The sequence below is a fragment of the Pogoniulus pusillus genome, chromosome 2, assembly GCF_015220805.1.
Source record: "Pogoniulus pusillus isolate bPogPus1 chromosome 2, bPogPus1.pri, whole genome shotgun sequence".
NCBI classification, from domain to species: domain Eukaryota; kingdom Metazoa; phylum Chordata; class Aves; order Piciformes; family Lybiidae; genus Pogoniulus; species Pogoniulus pusillus.
In genome coordinates, this window is record NC_087265.1 from 47,287,161 (window position 1) to 47,307,117 (window position 19,957).

Consider the following 19,957-nt stretch of genomic DNA (forward strand, 5'->3'; position numbering starts at 1 on the left):
TCCATCCTGAATGTTAGGAGGAAGCTCTTCACAGAGAGAATGATTTGACATTGGAATAGGCCGACCAGGGAGGTGGTGGAGTTGGTGTCCCTGGAGGTGTTGAAGCAAAGCCTGGATGAGGCACTTAGTGCCATGGTCTGGTTGATTGGACAGGGCTGGGTGCTAGGTTGGCCTGGATGAGCTTGGAGGTCTCTTCCAACCTGGTTAATTCCATGATTCAAAGAAACTGCCCAGAAGGGGCTCAAACTTCTCTCTTCCTTCCCAGAGAAACCAAAGCAACCAGCAAAGCTTACTTGTATTCTGGTTAGCCAAGGTTAGTGGAAGACATAAAAGCAGAGCAAAGGAGAAGCAAAAGGAAGCAGTGCCCTGGAGCAAAGTGGGACAAACTGTTTACATTCTGGCTTTTTAGCACTTTCAGCAAACCAATGAATGATACAGACTCCATCATTATTTTCTTTTTACAGCCAATCATCTCATTACTCTAATGAAAATATTCCAACTAGCCTCAAACCAGCACACTTTATTAGTGGGTTCTGCTGGAGCTTGCACACCTAATAAATATCCCATATTAGTAGGTGTCACAACATAAAGAACTCCTAACCAAAATTATTTTAAAAGAATGCTTTCCTCCACCCCCATAAAGAGAGATAGTAGAAAAGTAATAGATAATAAGCTTTAACAAACCTGTCTGGTTTCTTGGACCATGAAAGCTTGTGATCTAAGATTCAGCAGTCCTGCTGAAAACCAGGGCGACAAAAGCTGCTCCACACAGGGTGCTTGATCAGAGGTCCAGCAGGATCTTCTAGGAAAAGATGAAAAACAAACCAGTTTGATGCAAGGACATTTAAACCACCATTTGATATTTGCTGCTTTACCAACCTGCCCTTTGGATTACTCTGCAGCTGATATATTTTGCAAAGACAGAGAAATATTTGATGATGTTGAAGAGATTGCAATAAGGGTTTTTTTTCTGTGAGAATAAATAATAACATCATTAATTATATACCCTTGGCATTTTTGGAAAGAGCTGGTTCAGACATTGTTAGGCAGAAATACAGGTTACAGCTTAAAAGGAATAAGCTAAGTGGGGTAGGCAGCAGATTGACTGATGCATGTAGACAGAAGGTGTCCGACAGCACACCTGCAATTACCAGTACACCTCTACATAGGAATCTAGAAAAACAAAGGAAAGCTTTAAAGTCTCTCTACCAAAATCCCTAGCACTTACAAGTCACATATTGATTTTGCTGCACAAACACATACCGTAGACTGAAACACCAGCCACAAGAGGGAACTGATGAAAAAAGCATTGTCTTTGGAGCCTGAGCCACAGAGCACCAAACACCTCTGCCAACTAACTTCGAAGCAGAGCCTGAGCCAACACTTCTATAAAGGCAGGGTGAGCACTGGAAACTTGTAGCATATGCTGCTATTTACATAACTAATTGTAGCATGCACAGTCAAAAAACAGCCTCTAGCTTTTAGCATATACGTGCAAAATAATTGATTTTATTATGTACAGAAAATTAGAAGCTGTCAGAAACAAAGCCACCAGTAACAGCCGCGAGGATGAATTGAGATGCATCCTCCTAGATTGCAAAGGCTAGTTTTCACACAGTCGTGTGGTTTACAGCTAGGATACAAATCTAGACAAGCTTCAATGACAGCTGATACCCTATCCAAGCTTTCAGTACAACTGACATACACACCATAGTCTGATGGTGGAAAATCCTCCCCAGTCTCAGACGAGCTGTGGTTTGTCGTTGCGGAGACTGTAACGCAAGATGGAACTTCGCGAACGGAAACTGCAAATATAATAATCATCCAATCTTACACAAAAAGATGGAACAAAAAATGTGATGGTGCAGAATAAAAGCTTTATCTGAGTTGCTCTCTGATGAAAAACACAAGGACACCAAGATGTGGAAAAATACAGAAGGTGGATTTAAAGCTGCGTTGTGCTGGCTGCTTTCCTGTGAAAAACAAAATCTCGACAAATAGAATGCAGAAAACTCAGGACTGTGTTTGTGTAACCCAGATCAAATGCGTGCTGGTTCTAGCACATTCTCCTTTTGTTCAGAAATACCATTTCATCCTATAGATTAAACCTAGACATGACAGACTTATTCTAGCAATTACAGAATTGGCCAGAATCTGTTACAAGTTTAAATACTTTGATAAAAGAATACATTTAAAGCATTTTATTTTAAGGTATCACCTGGCCAGAAGACCTTTGGAAAATGCTGTTAAAATTATACATTTAAAAAAGAAAAAGCTATGAAGAATCAGCAGAGAGACCATAAATTATAGTGCAACACTATTAAAACTTGGAGTTTAGCTGCTTCATGCTACCATTAAAACTAGTTCAGCTGCTACATGCTACCATTAAAACTAGTGGTTAAGCTGCTTCATGCTACCATTAAAACTAGTTCAGCTGCTACATGCTACCATTAAAACTAGTGGTTAAGCTGCTTCATGCTACCATTAAAACTAGTTCAGCTGCTACATGCTACCATTAAAACTAGTGGTTAAGCTGCTTCACGCTACCATTAAAACTAAGAGCTCAGCTGCTCCATGCTACCATTAAAACTAGTTCAGCTGCTACATGCTACCATTAAAACTAGAGGTTCAGCTGCTACATGCTAACATTAAAACTAGTTCAGCTGCTACATGCTACCATTAAAACTAGAGGTTCAGCTGCTACATGCTAACATTAAAACTAGTTCAGCTGCTACATGCTAACATTAAAACTAGAGGTTCAGCTGCTACATGCTACCATTAAAACTAGAGGTTCAGCTGCTACATGCTACCATTAAAACTAGTTCAGCTGCTACATGCCACCATTAAAACTAGAGGTTCAGCTGCTACATGCTACCATTAAAACAAGGAATTCAGCTGCTTCATGCTACCATTAAAACTAGGAGTTCAGCAACTAGGAGTTCAGCTGCTACATGCTACCATTAAAACTAGGAGTTCAGCAACTAGGAGTTCAGCTGCTACATGCTACCATTAAAACTAGGAGTTCAGCAACTAGGAGTTCAGCTGCTACTCAAGAAGAAACACAGAAACAGACACCCTGGTTATGCAACTGCAAATACTAAAAATATTTACATTGTAGATTCTTACAAAATAGGTCATCTTAAATGTTTTGCAAGAGTTAAAGTCTTTACAGCCCCATAAAACTCGGTGTCAATGTAAATTTCAAACTCCTGGGATAAACCAGAGCAGCCTTCTATGGATTTCATCTTCTTCATTAATTCTAAACGTGGCTTTCCTTATTTAAGCATCTTCCACAGGAGGAGTTAAAGGAGACAGCACACGGCTATGTGCTCAAGCTGTAAACAGAATAAGCCATGGAGGAGCCAGTGAAGTGCCCTTGCTCGGGGGAAAAGGATAGAGGAGGGCAAGGCAGGGAGGACAGAGCTCGTAAGAGACTTGGAGGTCTACCAGGGTGAGAGATCAGAGGCTATTGGAGACTACTGCTGTGTCTGCATCAGCTTGGAGCTCTGCTGCTTCACCATCCAGGAATACAGTGATGTATGCATTACCTTAAAAACCTCTCGGGGGGCAGATCTGATGTTATAGATAAGCCTTTCTCGTGCCTACTTGCTGTGAAAGGGATCACCACCTTCCTGTTGTCCTGCCCTTGCACCCACCAACCTGGCAGCCTTTCCCATGCAATAGCACCATCATCATCCAAATGACTTCAGAGAGCTGAACTGACAGCAAACCAACCTTCATGTGAAGGGTTGCATACACGGAATTACACTTAACATCTCCTACATCCTTATCCTGAGGCAGCTGTAGAGATCCAAATAAAACCAAAATTAAATATCATTAGTTTAGCACAGTGTGTATTTAGCATTGGCACTACTGTTGTCCCTTTATACCAGGGAAGTGTGACCACATCTTAATTACACAGTGAAAAAAACAAACCATCCCAAGCCCCACAACAGGGAACACTGCTAAAGCAAAACAGAGATGGGCTCTGATCCTGCAAAGATTTACACACATGTATATGCTAAACTTTACACTGTCACAACACCATTATTTGTGTTGTTTCTCCACTTGTATTTGGAAAACAAGCACGTAACTGCTAATCAACTACTGTGGGATTTGGCCTTCTAGGTTAGTTGCCTCTAAATGGCACACAGGGAAACACATTCCTGAAGCACTCTTACATCCACATCTTATTCCAGCTGTATTTTTTTAATGTTCCTTTTTAAAGGCTGATCTTTAATTTCTGTGATTATGTTACTTTAGTTTACATCTACTTACATAAAGGCATCAAATTGTGGTTTAAAAAAAAAAAAAAGAAAGACATTTAAAATATTTTTACTTGTGTCAGCAATCAGCAAGGAACTGTAAGTGGGTAATAGCTGGAAACACTGAAATGTTTAAAAATAGAATACTGAACATTAACATCAGAGGGATTTACAGTGTTTAGCACAAAGAGGGAGAAAAAAAAGAGCTACACTAGAGAACTCTACAAAAATGTGAAGAAGATTTTGGGCAATACAAAATCCCAGACACAGGTAAGAAGAACTGAAAGTACTAAATTCATTTCCTTCCATTCAACTCCTGATCATTTATATTGAAATAATACTGTTGTCTTAAGTATTGCCCCTAAAAATGAAACAAATTCCTGCATAACACCAAGTGAACTGGTTCTGATTCAGTTATGAAGACAAACCCTCAAAATCAGCCTTGACAATAAGCAGAACTAAACAGAAAGGGGGGAAAAAAATATGTGCAATAAGATAATAGTTGATTTTTTTACATAATTAACACAGGAGAAACAAGGTTGCATATAAAATTAATACTTAGCCCTATGCCTTCCACCAAACAGCATCTGCTTCAGATAGTATCTAAACCACAAGAGGAAACAATCAGGTGATCCAAACTGGTACTGAATCACCGAAGCCAATGCACTGACATAATCTGTCCACCAGCTATTCTGACCACAAATACCGACCCTCAATGAATACTTGGATTAACTGCTCACTAATGCACCTGAGAATAAAACTGTAAAGAAATGTGACAATCATCTAGAACTGCCAGCACTGGAGACTTTTTTCAGTGAGATTTTCACTTCTGAACACGGGCTACTGAGCTACTCAAGAGGCTTCTGACAGACGCCGCTTCCCACCATCACTTATGTGCTGTAGCTTCCATAGGAAATTTAGGAACTGACAATAGAAAGCAAAACCTTCTACGTCTTATTCGATACTTTGCACCTAATTCAAGCGGAACACTCCCTTCTCCGAGCGCAAGAGAGCTACCAGAAGAGAGCTCGCACTGAGCTTAAAGGAATACCTGTGTACAAAACCATCGTGCTTTAGAAGTACAGTGGTGAAGCAGCAGCAACACGGGAAGGGAGGAGATGCTTCAAGGGTTTGCCAAAAGGGGCTACAGTGTGGAGAACCATCACTTCTCTGTCTTACTGCACCACAGATCTTATCTGGGGAGACCGATCACAGAGCAATAGGTGAGAGAGGAGGTGCTGCTGCCAGGCCTTCAGGTAGGATTCCTAGATGATACAGGGTGAGCCTCGACTTTCCCCAAAGCCAGAGAGTAATCATACTTAGTGTATCCAGCAGGAGGTCTGTGAAAGACGCAGATGTGAAAGCCTAGTTGTGCTTTACTACTGATAAATAACATCTCCCTTTCAGCAAACATTTCCACAAAGGTAAATAAGCTCTAACCAGAGCCTTGATCAATCACCAGAAACATTTACTAGCTTACATTTATGATTTCAGTTTAACTCTCCGTGGGTGGATGTCTCCATCTAAACTAGGATAACCTTTCAGCAAAAAAAAATGTATCTCAACTGACAATATTGGTGTTGCTCTCTCACCCTTCAGTCCCAGGGCAGTAGCATCCACTTCTCGGATAAACAAAAGCAGTCAATCTGCAGCTAAATATAATTCAAGAAAGAAGCCTACCTACAAAATTCATTCCATAGCATGAAGCTGTGACTTTTGGAAAGTTTAAATTATACATCAGTGCTGTGACTTAAAAGGAGAAAAAAAAAACACCCCCCCCCCAAAAAAAAAAAAAACCAAAACAAAAATATTACAAATTAGTGAAGTGGGAGCTTGTATGATGCTCTTTGGTAATTCATCAGTGCAATACTTCTGCTACATTAGAAATCAAATTATTAAGTGTTCTCTAAATGAGTCAGTCACTTCAAGGTACACGACTATCACAATCATTGAAAAAGGCCTTGATCCTGAAAACATTTATGTCTGTGAATTTTTAGACAAGTGAACAGTCTTTGTAGGACTGACCTTTTGCTTTACGTTGTTCACACTTATGAACTTGCATGCACGATCAGAGACTGAGGTAGGAATGCACATTTACAAGCTATCAACATTTTTACCTAAAATGTGTCTTAAAACAGATTCAAAGTCACTATCAGCTGATCCTTATTTAAAGCTCAAGAAATAAATGCTTGTTAATATCAGTGCAATAGCATAAGTGTTTTTATACTGAAGTGATGTACCTGAAGTTTTCATCCATTCTGCCTTCGGGGTTTGCTTGGTTGGGTTTGGGGTTTTTTGGGTGGGGTTTTTTTGTGTGTTTTAGCTTTTTGTTGTTGGTGGTGGTTTTTGGGGTTGGGGTGGGTTTTTTTTTAATTACAAAAAAACTGACCTAAAATAGTCAACTTAAGACCTATGAGCATTTCTTACTTCCTATAGGATCATCTGTACTTGTATCAGTCCTTTGGTGCTACAAACACTGCAAGTATGAGAAACCGCAGCGGCAGCATGAATAAAGCATCACAACATTTATTGTGTAATGCATTTTATAATACCAAAAAGGTGCATCTAATCAGTAATGACAGCCTTGCACGTTGAAAAATGCGTTGTTAATCTACATCTGTAAGAAGAAAAGCATTATCTATGCTCTAAAATTCACGAGGTTTTTTTATGTACTTCAACCAGTGGGGCATTTTTCCACAGAATCACAGGATTTCTTAGATTGGAAAAGACCTTCAAGATCATCGAGTCTAATCATTAGTTCCACACTGACAATATTTCAGATATAGATAGATAGATAGATCTGTCTCAGATAAGTGGTGCTTTTGTTTGTGCATTCCTAGTTTTAAAATGTTCTGATAAATGCATGAAGTGCTATTACTAAACTTCACAGCTCTCCAGACCCACAGCAAATATCTCTACTTAGCTGGAAGGAATGGGATGCTGAACAGAGTTTCTTTCCCTTTCCTTATCACTGCTATTTCAATTTTTGATTTCTTTGACTTTGCCCCTGTATCTGAGCAACTGTCACAATGCCCACTGGAAGCCACATCCATGACAAGTTTCACTGTTTAAAATGAAAAGTTGTGTCCATTCTGCACAGAGCAGTACCTGAAAAGCATACTTCCATGCAAAATCCTTTTTTCACCTTCTCTCAATACACAGGCATCCTTTCTTTTATGTATCACGGTGATTCTAAAGCTGTCTTGTGTAATTTAAAGGTTTCCAAAACCAGCAACCTCTTACAAGGATAAATCAGAGCGTTTCCAGCTGACAAAGTGATTTGCAAGGGACATACAAAGCACCTGAAAGCACAGACTGAAGAAAATAAATTTAACTACAGCAACAGCACTCACTGCATAATGTTATAAAGAAAATTATGCAATTAGCTATCAGTCTTATCAGACTTATGGAAATTCAGATTTATGCCAGTTGGGGGGGGGGGGGGGGGGGGAGGGAATCATTGTTCGCCACATCTCCCTTGAGCACTACCTAGGGGAGGGGAGTGATGACCAGACAGCGAAAATTAAGAAGAACGTGTCCCACCTTACGCCTATTCTGCCAATCTGTCGTGGTTGTTCTTCTAGCTCCATAGGTTTACATGATTTTTTTTTCCCCTTTTCTTTTTTTTTTCCTGACAAGTAATACAAGACAGATTCTTGCCTTCTTAGGATCTTGCAATCTAGTTTAGACATAGCACGTCAAGTGGTGATGAAAGAAGGTTAGGGTGGGTTTGAAAAGATGAGGATTCCAACAGTAAACGATGCAGAGACATCAGTTTTGTAATGTACACATGTTTTGCATGATTCATTGGACCAAAATGGCCAAAGGAACTTAAAAAGCTGTCAAAGGCATCTTTACCTCTGACCTACCTAGTCATCCATCTGCTTCCTCATACTGTCAATCAAAACCCTCCCATGCTTATCACTATTCTATTACCCGCATTTTCCACAATCCCATCTCCTCCAGCTTTTAAAAAATAGCGAACATTTCAATCAGTCATTAAAAATCTTGTTAAAATATGCAATGTGTCATCAAATATGCATAACGTCCTCGTGCAAAATCTGCAGCACGTAGATCACCGTATTACATTCGATATAGCATTAATGTAAACCATTGCAGGAAGCATTCCCAGCAAGACCTCTGAATTAAGTTTTCTACGGCTGGCAGGTTTGTTTTGTGTTGTATATCAAATAAAGCAAAGAAAGGGCAACTGAATATAGAGTATTTTTACACCATAAAGAAATTAATCAAAAGCCCACTCAGCACACCTAGAATAAAAACACAAATTATACTCGATGTAAAATTCATGCAATTAGTTGCCGGTCAAACAAATTCATGTATTGGTTTTGCTGTGCTAAAACGAGCACAAGTGCACCTCTGATAATAACCTAAAAAAATTATAATGCAATAAAGTGACCTACCGACAGGAATTAGCCTTTTTTTACTTCTGCAGCCCTTAACTCCTCGAATCTCTCGCAGAAATAATTATGGACCTATCCTGTCGAAATAGTTAGGGAATTACATTAACCACTCACGCACAGGAAAGGATTTTCTTCAGACCTGTCACACGTTACGTATTTATTTCAGCCCCGCTGGATAACCACCGCTGAATACAACCTAGCACAGTAACTTCTAACAAGCGGTCTGCAGGTAGTGACTTCCCGCACGCCGTGTCGGCAGCAGCTCCCCGCGTCCCGCCGCTGCGGCGGGCTCCCCTCGGGGCTCCCCGCCCGGGAACACCGCTGTCTCGGTCTGCAACCTTAAGACGTCCTGGGGGTGACAATGCGGGCGAAGAGGGAAGGGCGACTTTTGCTGGGAAGAAGGGCCAAAAACATTAATGTTTGCAGAGCCTTGCACCACCTGGTGCGGGAAGCCCCCCGAGGAGGGCATCGGGAAAGCCCCTCACCGTGCCGCTGAGGAGGCCTCCTGGCACCGCAGGAAGCGGTTTGGCGCTGGAGCGGTGGGGTGGTCGCGTTGCTCAGCGCGGGGCGGCCGGGAAGGGCGCGCACCGCTCGCTGCGCTGGGTGCCTGCGCTTCTCCAGGGACCCTCTCCCTCCTGACTGCCCAGGCGCCAGGGGTACGGCCCTCCGCGGCCTCTCTCTGGGCAAGCGCCCGGCGGCCGCGCAGTCCCCATCTCCGTTTTGGATGCAGCATCCTGAGTCCGACAACAGCCCCGGGGCAAGCGCCGCGTCCCCCTGCCCTCTTGAGTTCGCCGCCATAGGCCTGCGGACTACGCTCCCCACCGCGTCCTCCCCCTCCCCCAACTCCCGCGCGCCCTGCGGAGGCGCTCGGGGTACGGAGGCCCCACCTGAGGTAAAGCCCCGCACCTCGAGGGCGTGCGAGGGGGAGCAGTGCAGTTAGGCTGCTCAAGTCCTCCCGCGTCAATACCGTGACAGGACAGCATCCCCGTAGCAACTCCGCAACCGCGCTTCCCCCACCATCAGAATAAAAGTGGCCTTTTACCCCGTACACCCTGCGCGCCCCAGCCCACGCCGGTGCCAGGAATGGCGCCTTTCCTAACGCCTCGCATAGCTGGTTTTTTCAAAGGGGGCTGCACCCCTAGGAGGTAGACAGAGAGGTGGGTGCCGCGGGAATGGGAAGCTCCGCCGCTGCTCCCCTCCCGCGGCAGCCCGCGCAGCGGGGAAGGCTGCTCCTCCAAAAGGGCACCCGCCCCGGGAGGCCCAGCCGGGCACCTTGCTGAACGCTGCGGGGGCTCCGCCAGCGCAACTCCTGCCCCGGCCAGATGAGAGGAGGCTGCGCGCGGGCAAGGCTGCGCCCCTCACCTCTGCCTCGTGAGCAAAGGCCCCCGTCAGGGTCCTTTCCTGCCTGCAGAATGCCGTCAGAGAGTTTAAGCGTGAAAGGCAGGAATAAAACTCTCAAACCCGACGGGCTTTCCTCTGCCTCTTCCTCTACAAACCTCCAGGCTTAGCAGCACGGTGATACGCCCTGCAAAACACCGAGGGCTGAAGGAGAAAGCTAGCTCCAGCAGGAAGGACAGGCGTTAGCACTTCGCCCCGAGAGCTGATCCCGGGAGCGGGGCGAGCTCTCGTCCGCCTCTTTCCCTTGCCCTCACCTAACTTCGCGCTTGCAAAACGGCAAAGTGCTTCCCAACACGGCGTGAACGTTTTGCCAGGTTTATTTTACTTGTTATACACAGACGATACAAACGGGCAAAAACCGAAACATTCTCAATGGAGCATGTACTGGTATAAATTATTCAGTTCCACAGACGCAACAGAACAAATATAAAAATCACAACATTCGATTTACATAAGAGTCAAAAATATACACACGTTTATGACCCTGAATTTCTATTAGGAAAGTTTCCCCATCGAGTGTAATCTAGACTGAATATTTTGCCTGATGCATATTTCAGTTTATAATTGGTTTCTTCCATATAAAAATGCGTTAATTGTATAGATTTGCTACTCAAAATTCGAAGACTTACTATTCTGCTTCGCCGGGGGAGGGGAGGTGAGGGGGGGGGTGGGGGAGACCTGGAGGGATATTACTTCTCCTTCATTAATATAAGAGGTTTACAGGAAAAGATCACTCTTACTTTCGATGTGCATTTAATTCCCCAGGAAGTCAGATCTCGGTTAGCTACTTTATGAAAAAGTCAATTCCAAAACTAAATGCAGTTAAAATATACAATTCACAATTCATCTTCACTGGACTACACTATGGTTACCAACAATTCAGTCGTCTATATCTTTTTTTTTTCTGGTTTTTTTTTCTTTTTTTTTTTTTATTATTCATTACAAAGATTTACAGCAATATAAAGAATGAGGGGGAAACTGCAAAGAAATTTGAAAAGAGTTTGTCAGCATATTTGGCACCTGCAGGGACCAGTAATGGATTTGGCACTTGGGGGCGGGGGGGGGGGGGGGGGGTATGGGGAGAAGGAAAACCATAAAAATAATAATACTGCTGATGCCAAGCTAGTCCTTTTAAAGAAAAATAAACAGGCAGTCAATTTTGCTTTTGGAAGGCGTCATGCTACTTTAATCGACTTTCCTACGAGATGTATTTCTGTTATTCTGAAGGAAAAGCTGAGCTTTACCTTAGCTGTGTTAGCCCAGGGCATGGCATAATTATTTCATGCGAGGAATTGCAGAGAAAGTGAGAAACCCATTACTCGCTGTTAGAGCTATGGACCACTCTACATTTCCAGATGCATTTATTAAGAGTGTTTACCTGGGGAGGGGCAGGGAAAATAAGGATCGAAGGAGATGTAGGGAAGGGCGTAAAGAAATTTAAACAGGATCTAAGTTTTGTGACTTAACAATGAAACAAAAAAAAAAAAAAGAAAGAAAGAAAAAGAAATCGAAACAAATAATGAAGAAACAGAACCAAAGTGACCGGTTACAATAAATTAAATACTATGTACAGGCATTTCACAGGTTCTTTTTCCCCCACTATTACTGTGATCCCCTAGTATCCATCCGTAGCAAAAGGAAGGAAGCGCTGTAAGGTTTCATAGTCTAAGCATCTTACTTATCAGTGGGTTTCGGAACGGCCGTGCCCCCCGCGCCCCCGGCGCGCCTTCGGGCCGGACCGGGCGGGGAGCGGAGCAGGGGGCGGTGACGGCAGCCGCGGCTCTCGCTCCCTCCCCGGCTACCCGCCGGGCCCCACGGGGCCGGAGCCGGGGCAGGGGCTACGGATGGGACAGCTAGGGGCGGGGGTCAGTGCGCTAACGCGGAGGAGTTATTGTGCAAAAGGGCGGCGGGGCCAGGCTCGCCGCGCCTAGCTGTGCGAGTAGAAGCCGTAGTAGCCGATGTCCTTGGCACAGGTCTTTTCGCAGTCCCGCTGGGTGAGCACCTCGCTCTTGAGAGGCGAGGAGCTCTCGGACACCGGGGTGTCCGAGGGTGAGATCCGCCTCCTTTTAGCCTGCTCGTAAATCCCAGAATCAGTGGAGTCGATGGACTTAATGGACGACGGCGTCTCGATCCAGCTGGAGTCGGACAAATCTTTGGGCTTCGAGTCCTCGGCGCCTGGCAAGGGGGACCGCTCGGGGGCCAGGCTCTCTGCCTCCTCCCCCAGATAGGGGTTGCCAGCGGCCATGCGCGCCGCCGCCGCGCTGTTGGGCCAGCAGGAGAGCACGGAGCCCGATTTGCTGCAGTACTGCGGAGGGCTGCGAGCCCCCCAGCCCGAGGGGTCAGCGTAGTAGCCCAGCGGCCGCCCGGCGCAGCCTGCCGCCTGCAGCGGCAACGCCTTGACGCCGGCGGCTGCGTAGGAAAGCAGTGTGGCAGCGTTGCCGGCGAAGTCGGTAGCCGTGTCATAGGCGGAAGCGGCGAAATCGAGGCGGTTGTTGGCGGGGGCGACGAACCAGCGTTGCGGCGAGGGGGCCCCCGGGTCCTCGGCTTGCTGTGGGGAGAGCAGCCCGTTGGTGTGGGGCACGCTGCGGTCGGCGCCGGGCCCCGGGCCGGCTCCTGCCCCGGGGTGGAAGCGGGACTTGGCGTAGTTACTCACAAACTGGTCTTGGAGGAAGGAGCCGGCCATGGCGTAGCGGGCCCCGGGCACGATCTGGGAGCGGGGCGAGTCGTTGGGGGAAGGCGTCAGCCGATCCATGTCGCAGCCCGTGTAGATCCTGCCCAAGAAAAGGGGAAAGAGCTGGGTGTCCGCCGCAGCCTGGCGCCCTCCTTGGCGCGAAGCGCGGCCGGCCGAAGCCCTTCCGCGCTCTCCTGCCCTGCCTGCGGCCTGCGCTCCTCTCTCGCCTCGGGAGGGACGAGGCTGAGGAGAGGCAGGGAGAACAAATATTCAGCAACCAGTTGGCCCTTCCGTGGCGGGGCAGGGATCTCTTGCTCCGCTTCGAGCCTAGTATCCCAACAGCGTCAAATCTGGCGCGGTAACACGTTGACCAGTCCCGCCATATGAGCAACAGGCAACCCGGTCATTGGCCGCGGACAGCATGCATGGCAGATTGAAGCGTTAAACAGCCGATACAATTCCTCTTATTGGGAGCCATAGACGAACCATCAACGTTTTACCGAGTTTAAATTAAGCTAATCTTTAAACACCTACTGTGGAAAATATAAAGACAAACACATCCAGTGTTCCCTGCGTGGCCTATATATAATTCTCCCATGCTGGGCTGCAATTTGTGATCATAAAAACTTTAATGGATGAATAACTACTATCTGTATTTAATTCAGGCTAAAACTGTGCTTTAATTAACCCTCCACGCCTCCTGGAATTTCTTATCCAAAATAAACTTGGCCCTTAAACAAATTCGATGTGCTAGACAACATTGCAGCTTTCCCCTCCCCCCCGTCTCCTTTCAAGTGATGCTCCATAAAGTTTTTCTCTTATTAAAAAGAGAAAAACACTGTGGCTGCGGGCGAAGGCCACGCAACCTTTCCAAAAGCTGTGCATCATCCTTGCAGGGCACCCAGAAGCACGGGCAGGCAGGGCTGCCTCCTTCTGCGGCACCAGGGACCGGAGTTCCCCTTCCCGCCGGCGGCTTAGCTCCCTGGCCACTGCCGCCGCGACCCCAACCCGTGAGGGAAGCAGAGCCTGTGATCGATCCCGAGCCTCTCTCGCACTAGTACAGGCCTAGGCGTCGTTTCCACCCTTGGAAACTGCTGCTGGAGGATGTAGGACCGCTGTCAGACCCAGAGGAAGCTTAAGCAGACGCTGAAGATACGCGCGGGCTTAGGCGCTCCAAGGGAGGCTGCACCGCGACGCAGTTTAGAGTGGAAAATGAGGTTTCACCTCTTAAGATCGGAGCCACCTACTGCAGACCCGTGGCTTGCAGGTGAGCTTCAAAGCCACCCACCCCTCAGATGTATGAGCCATCCTATGCCAGCCACCTGGGCTGGCTGGGCCCGGGCTGGGCAGAGGCGTCATCATCTACTGGGCCAGGATGTCCCTATTCTGCTCCCGAGCGCCGAGAAAAGCGGCGGGGGGAGACGGAAACCCTTGCGCCCCCGAAAGCCGCAGCCGGGGCACCATCGGCGGCAGGTCCTGCCTGAGCACCGCCCGATGGATCAAATGGCCGTGCCTGGGAACGGGCGGGCCGAAGTGGACGGGCAGAGAGGGGCAAACCGCGGTCAGAACTTGGGGGGCTTTAGCTCCACCCATAAGGTAGAGGATGGAAAAAAAAAAATCCATGCCCATCGAAACACAAAACGAGGCAAAGAAATTTCTCCCCGAACACCGGCTCTGTGGACCCCGGGACTGTGCAAGCCCGCTGGGTTGCGCGGGTGCATCTGTCGGAGCCCTTGTGCGGAAACTTGGAACAGGGCGCACAGGTACGCGCCCCGAAAAAAACAACAACCAACCCGCCTCGAGTGCCGGAGTGAGGTGCGGGCTCAGGCGTGGGCAGCGCGGCCCCGAGCGCGGAGGTGGCCGCGGGCTGCTCAAGTTCTGCCCCGAGTCCAGCCGCAGGGTCGGCCCCTCCGACGCCCCACCGGGTGCACTTGTGGGTACTTCCCTCCTGGAGTGCTCTAGGAAAAGCCTGACAGTACACATTTCGACGTGAAATTAAGCCAGCTCGCATCCTAAACCGTCCCCTTTTGACATGTACGTGCCAGGGTAGTAAAAAGCGCTTTACTTACGTGTCATAATTGTCGCGGAAGCCTTTTGCGAAAGGGTTGTGGTCTATTTTCAGCTGTGTGATCTAGAGAAAGAGAGGAGCAGAGCGCATGTTGTGAAAACCTGAAAAATATACCCTGCCGAGCCAACACGTTTCAAAAAGGATCAAGCTTTACTCTGTTCGATAGTGTTGCTTTTAAAACATGACAAATAAAGCTTTGGCGTGTGTGTAGATAACACGGTCTAATTTAAAGATTTACTTCAGTGTAAGAAGTACGATGAAATGTAGCGTTTGACCCCATGTTTTGAGACCCGTATTGCTACCGCATAGGTATTAATATATTTAAATCCAGAAATTCGGCAAAACGTACCGCAGAACGGCAGCTGAGAGTTTACATTTGCATCGAGCAAAACAACGAAAGCAAGGATGTGGACTGAACATATGTCATTTGAAAAGGGGGCACCAGTCTATAGCAAAGCCAGACCACTCCGAAACGTAGCCAAGCATTAACGAGCTTTTAATTTGAGGAAGTTGCTCCGTCACCCACGGCGCAATCAATGAGGTTGTTAACTGATCTTTACAGATTTACAGCTCAAGCTGACAGCTTAACAGCTAACTGAGCTGCTTCCGACTGAAAGACAAACGCCTCTGCTGAACGCCCAGCTCCGGGAGGAGCGGCACCGCCACCGGCACAGTCTCTGCGCGACCGGGACCGGCACTCCGGAGGCAAGTGCGGATGGCTCCATCCGCGCTCGGGGCTCGTCAGGCTCGGCCAGAACAGAAAGGCATGGAGCCGGCAGATAGGGAGCCTCATCGCCCGAGGGTGGGGAGCGCAGCATCCGGGCCGCCCCGGCCTCTGCGGGGGGCCCTGCGGAGAACGCGGGGAACCGTGAGCGGAATAAACCAGGGAGGTCTTTACATCAGTGTTTTGGTAGGCGGTGACTGCTATGAACTGGGTCTCGGGAAAGGTGAAAGTCTGCACTCTGCCCGGCTGGTTGGTATCCTCCGTGCCGTCTTCGTTCACCTCCACCACATGCAAGCGGGGCTGGTACTTGTGGAGAGACTGCAAAACCACCATCTGTCAGGCAGAGGAAAAAGAGGAAGGGGGCCGCGGGGAAAGGAGAAAATTAGAGCAAGAAGAACGGGGAGAGCGATGCCCGCGGGCGACACGACCCCGGCTGCCTCTCCGGGACTGCTGCGGGCTTCCCCGGCCACGCTGGGCAGAGATGTCAACCTAGGCAACGTACTTCGGGTCGAAGAGGCCCGTGACAAAATAAACGGGAGGGCTTTTACCACCACCACCACCGCTTTTATTTTCACCTAACGCCACGGTCTTTAACACCAAAAAAAAACCCCAAAAAACCCACACGTCCTTTCGGAAGCGGCAGGATTTTGCCTGAAGCAACAGAAATTAAGTCCGGCAGAGTGTCTGCATTTCCCCCACTGACCTGCCCGTTGTTGTTCGATGCTCCTTTATTGTTTGTAAGTTTTAGTTTCCCAAAGGAGATTTCCTGGCGCATCCAGTGGGCTCCCGTGTTGGGAGAGTCGGGGTGCATGTACACCCGGTTTCCTAAGCAAAACGACAAAAGCCACAATCACATCACGGTTCCCGCGTACGCCCCGCTTCTGCCTCTGTGCAGCAGCACACGAGATCGAAAGACCTCACTCAAGTTAGCATTATTTTACTGCCGAAATGACTTTCATTTTAGCCGAGAACGATTTAAACAACGATTTCCGAATACCTCTCACTTTGTCCTCCACCCTCCTTCTTTTTTTTTTTTTTAATTTAAAGGCATCATTGGCCCGTTCTCGTTTAAGAAGTTGCCAGAGCCAGTCCACAAAGGCTTTAATTAATCATTCTCACCTATATATGTGTCGGGAAAAGTGTTAATTGCAGGAACTTGCCTTGTACGTTGGTGTCCGCCTTGCCGCAAGGAACCCATTTGCCTCCCTGAAATCTCCAGTGGTTGGGATCCGCCAAAATTACATCCACAAAAATATTGTAGTGAGCCGTGGGGTCGAGACCAGAAATATTAAAACTTAGGAAAGGGAACATGCGCCTATAAAAAAGGAAAGGGAATAAAAAAAAAAAAAAAGAAAGAAAAAACAAAAAGAAAGGAAAGAAGGAAGGCAAGCCACCGGCAGCGACAGGCAGACGCGGAGGAACCATCCCGCTGAGCTTTATCCTTACGGCTCCCGGTAGCGACCGGGAAATAAAAATCAAAAGAAACTCCCTCCCCGAAACGTCGAGCTTTCCGCGGGGACGGGGTGAGGGCAGCAGGCGCGGGGACCTGCGGGGAGGCAGGGAGGGCTGCCCCAGTAGGGACCGGCAACCACACTCCCGGCGCCCAGCGTAGGGACCCCGGCAGCGGGCGGCTCCCCCGGGGCGGCGGAGGCTCCAGGCGGCTCCCCCGGCGGAGCCCGGCGGCTCAGCCCCGACACCCGGCGAGGGTCCGCGCGGTGGCTTACCTCCCCTGCTTCGTGATGATCATCTCCGTCTGGTGCCGGTGAAATTTCAGCCAAAGTGGCCTGTTGCACAGGTAGACCTGAGCCTTACCGGGAACAAGCCCCGGCTGGGTGGAGGAGAACTGGTAGAAAGGTGCCCCTTGGTAAGAATGGCCATACTGCTGGGGGTAAGGGTAGCCCGCCGCGGGGTAGCCTTGTGGAGAAGAGTTGGACAGGAGGCTGTTATAAGCTCCGTTGGTGATCACAGGATGGTGAGCCATGTAGCGGCTGGGGCTGGCGATGGAGAAAGCTGGGTGAGCAGGTCCATGCTGGCTGGGGTAAGGGAACATGGTACTAGGAGCAGAGGCAGCAGACTGGGGCTGGCTGGACTGAGAGAGCAGATAGCGATCTGCAGCAGATCCATCGAAACTGTGACGAAGCTCAGAGACCCCGTCCAAGACGGGAGAGAGTTTATTTCTCTGGACGTCCCCTGGTGTGTCCTTGGAGTCAGGAAAATTGTCTGTATCTGACTGATTCGTCATCCCCCTGGTAATTTTTTTCAAAGGTGAACTTCTCTCCAGGTTGTCAGTGGTCGAGATAATGGGATGATCATGCAAGGCAAGCTCAGATCCGCCTGCATGTGGGTAACTGCTGCTCACATTGAGAAATTTCTTGGAGAGCATGATAGAGGGAGAAAGACAATGCTCCAGCTGCATAGCTCTAGCACCACAGTAATAACCCTTCAGTCCCTGGATCTGAAAGGGCTGCTTAGTATCAGAAGCTAGACATCCTGGGACCCTCAGTAGGCAGAAAGCACTTCATCCGCCAAATGCTTCCCAAACGTTTGATTTACTTTTTTTTTTTTTCTTTCTTTTTTTTTTTTTTTTTCCCCCTTCCTCCCTGGGAGAAGAGATTGGCCAATTGACACTATGCAGCAATCAGGAAAGACTCACTTTTGATCTTGCTGCTTGTGGAGAGGATGAAACGGCTGCTGCCATTGGTTAACCGCTGACAGTAATTTAATTAGATAGACATTAATTAGGATAATCACCTGGCTTCTGGTCGCGACGATCATGGCAAATTGAAGGAGATGATTTTATTGTGAGATAGAAGGAAGGGGGAAGGGACGAATGTGTTTGCTATAAGAACTCATTATTATATGACCTTTCCAGATTTTTTTTTTTTTTTCATCTTCTACTACGTCTGGGGAAAAAAATAAATCAAAAATCCCTGCGATTCCCCAAATATTACGCGCGTGTACCCCGCCTTTGTGTGTCGGGGAGGAGAGCGGCTGCTGGGGGCTTCGGGGGCCGGCTGGGACGGGAGCGCCGGGCTGGGCGGCCACTGCCCTCGGCTCACCCGCCACGATTCACCTTCTCTTTCGGGGAGCGCAGCCCCTCTCCCTCCACCAGCTCCTGTGAGCGACCCCCATACGCTACCCTCCGCACAACGCCCCCACCCCTTCCCACCCGTGCCTGCTTCGCGGGGGAGAATACACCCTCCGTCCCTGCTGACAGCGGCCGCGTATCATCTCTTTTAAGTTCTGAAATAATCATAAGCCCCGCAGCCGAAGTGCCCTAATGTATTTGCCGAGATGTTTACGGGTTCTTTAGTAAATAAATATTTCATCTGGGAGCCGTAATGTCGGAGATTATCAGCAAAACAGCGTGGAAGACACCCCTCCGGCTCCGTGTTTCTTTCCCCTCGATGCTTGCCATCCCTGCGTGCTTCAGTCCCAGCGGCAGCGCTAGTAAGGGAGGGAGGTTTTTTAAAGGGTTGGTCAGGAGCAGCTGCCTCTCTCGGCAGCAGGGCAGCCCGAACGACAGGTTCAGGACGGGAGCGGAGAGTGACGGTGCTGCAGCGGCAGTCGCCGGCACTCTCTGCCGGAGGGCGGCTCCGCAAGAGCAGCGGGCCCGGGCGAGCCCTGATCCCGGGCGGAGAGCGGCGGCACCTGGGGGAGGGCGAGGTCCGCGCACCTTCGGGAAAGGGTCTGCGGCCGCCCGCCGGGACATCCCGTTAACATGAGGGATTGGCCGGCAGATCCAGCAGTGTGTCCTTTAAATCTTGAGCTAAGCGAAAAGGGGAAGCTCCAAAACGAGAACGTCAGCCTGAAGAGTTCAGGGCACTCTCCTGCCACTCATCCTCTGCCAAGCTTCCATCTCCTTTCTTAGGCAAGCTTCTGAGACCTTAAAAGCACCGTTTTGGTGTTGTGGGTTTTTTTGTTTTGGTTTTTTTCCCCCCCCTTGTTTTCCACCGCTCTTCCATTAGCATTTTGGACTTCAGGTATTTTCTACACCACATCTCTTTCCATGTGACATCAGCAGCTGGCTTAAAGTTGGCAGAATAAAACCAAGACCATCACATAATAATCTGAAGCTAGGCTGAAACTTTGCAAACTCCTAGCCAGAGAAGACTAGAACCAGGCTGCTTGGTCAGAACATGTATTTCCATGCTCTCAAATCCCGGGGTCATTGATTTTTCCACTCCTTAACCATGAGCTAGTTGAGAAGCCAACAGAGACTCTCTGCAAGGAAATTAATCTAACAAAATATCTTCTGAGCAGAAAAGCAAACGGTTGATAGTTTTACTTGCAGATGGGTAGTACACCACATGCAACTTTCCATACTCCACCTTCTCTTTTCCTTGCTAAGAAGAGTTTTTTTAGTATCAGTTCTAACTTTCTGACACTTGTTTCACCAGTGTGCTCCCC

At 48.2% G+C, this 19,957-nt stretch overlaps 1 protein-coding gene across 2 annotated transcripts; it reads right to left on the reverse strand.

Moving 5' to 3' along the window:
- Positions 1 to 10,385: 10,385 nt before the first annotated feature.
- Positions 10,386 to 18,662, reverse strand: TBR1 (T-box brain transcription factor 1). 2 transcript variants are annotated; one of them, XM_064164204.1, is made up of 7 exons: positions 17,272 to 18,662; positions 16,708 to 16,862; positions 16,251 to 16,372; positions 15,722 to 15,880; positions 14,825 to 14,886; positions 12,738 to 12,855; positions 10,386 to 12,632 (listed from the first exon to the last, which is right to left on the reverse strand). In XM_064164204.1, exons 1-7 carry the CDS (start codon positions 17,961 to 17,963, stop codon positions 12,012 to 12,014), a joined length of 1,929 nt encoding a protein of 642 aa, XP_064020274.1. In that variant the 5' UTR covers positions 17,964 to 18,662; the 3' UTR covers positions 10,386 to 12,011. The 2 variants fall into 2 exon arrangements, with proteins under 2 accessions (XP_064020274.1, XP_064020263.1); XM_064164193.1 differs by having other exon boundaries at positions 10,386 to 12,855.
- Between the last annotated feature and the right edge of the window lie 1,295 nt (positions 18,663 to 19,957).

What these genes read in the sequence shown, in the direction of transcription:
- TBR1 (XM_064164193.1), bottom strand. Translation starts at nt 17,963, where the DNA reads ATGCAGCTGGAGCATTGTCTTTCTCCCTCTATCATGCTCTCCAAGAAA. An exon ending in ATCATCACGAAGCAGGGGAG is followed by an intron (nt 16,863 to 17,271) that starts GTAAGCCACCGC and finishes CCTTTTTTATAG; the next exon opens with GCGCATGTTCCCTTTCCTAA. An exon ending in CCGCCTACCAAAACACTGAT is followed by an intron (nt 14,887 to 15,721) that starts GTAAAGACCTCC and finishes CTCTTTCTCTAG; the next exon opens with ATCACACAGCTGAAAATAGA.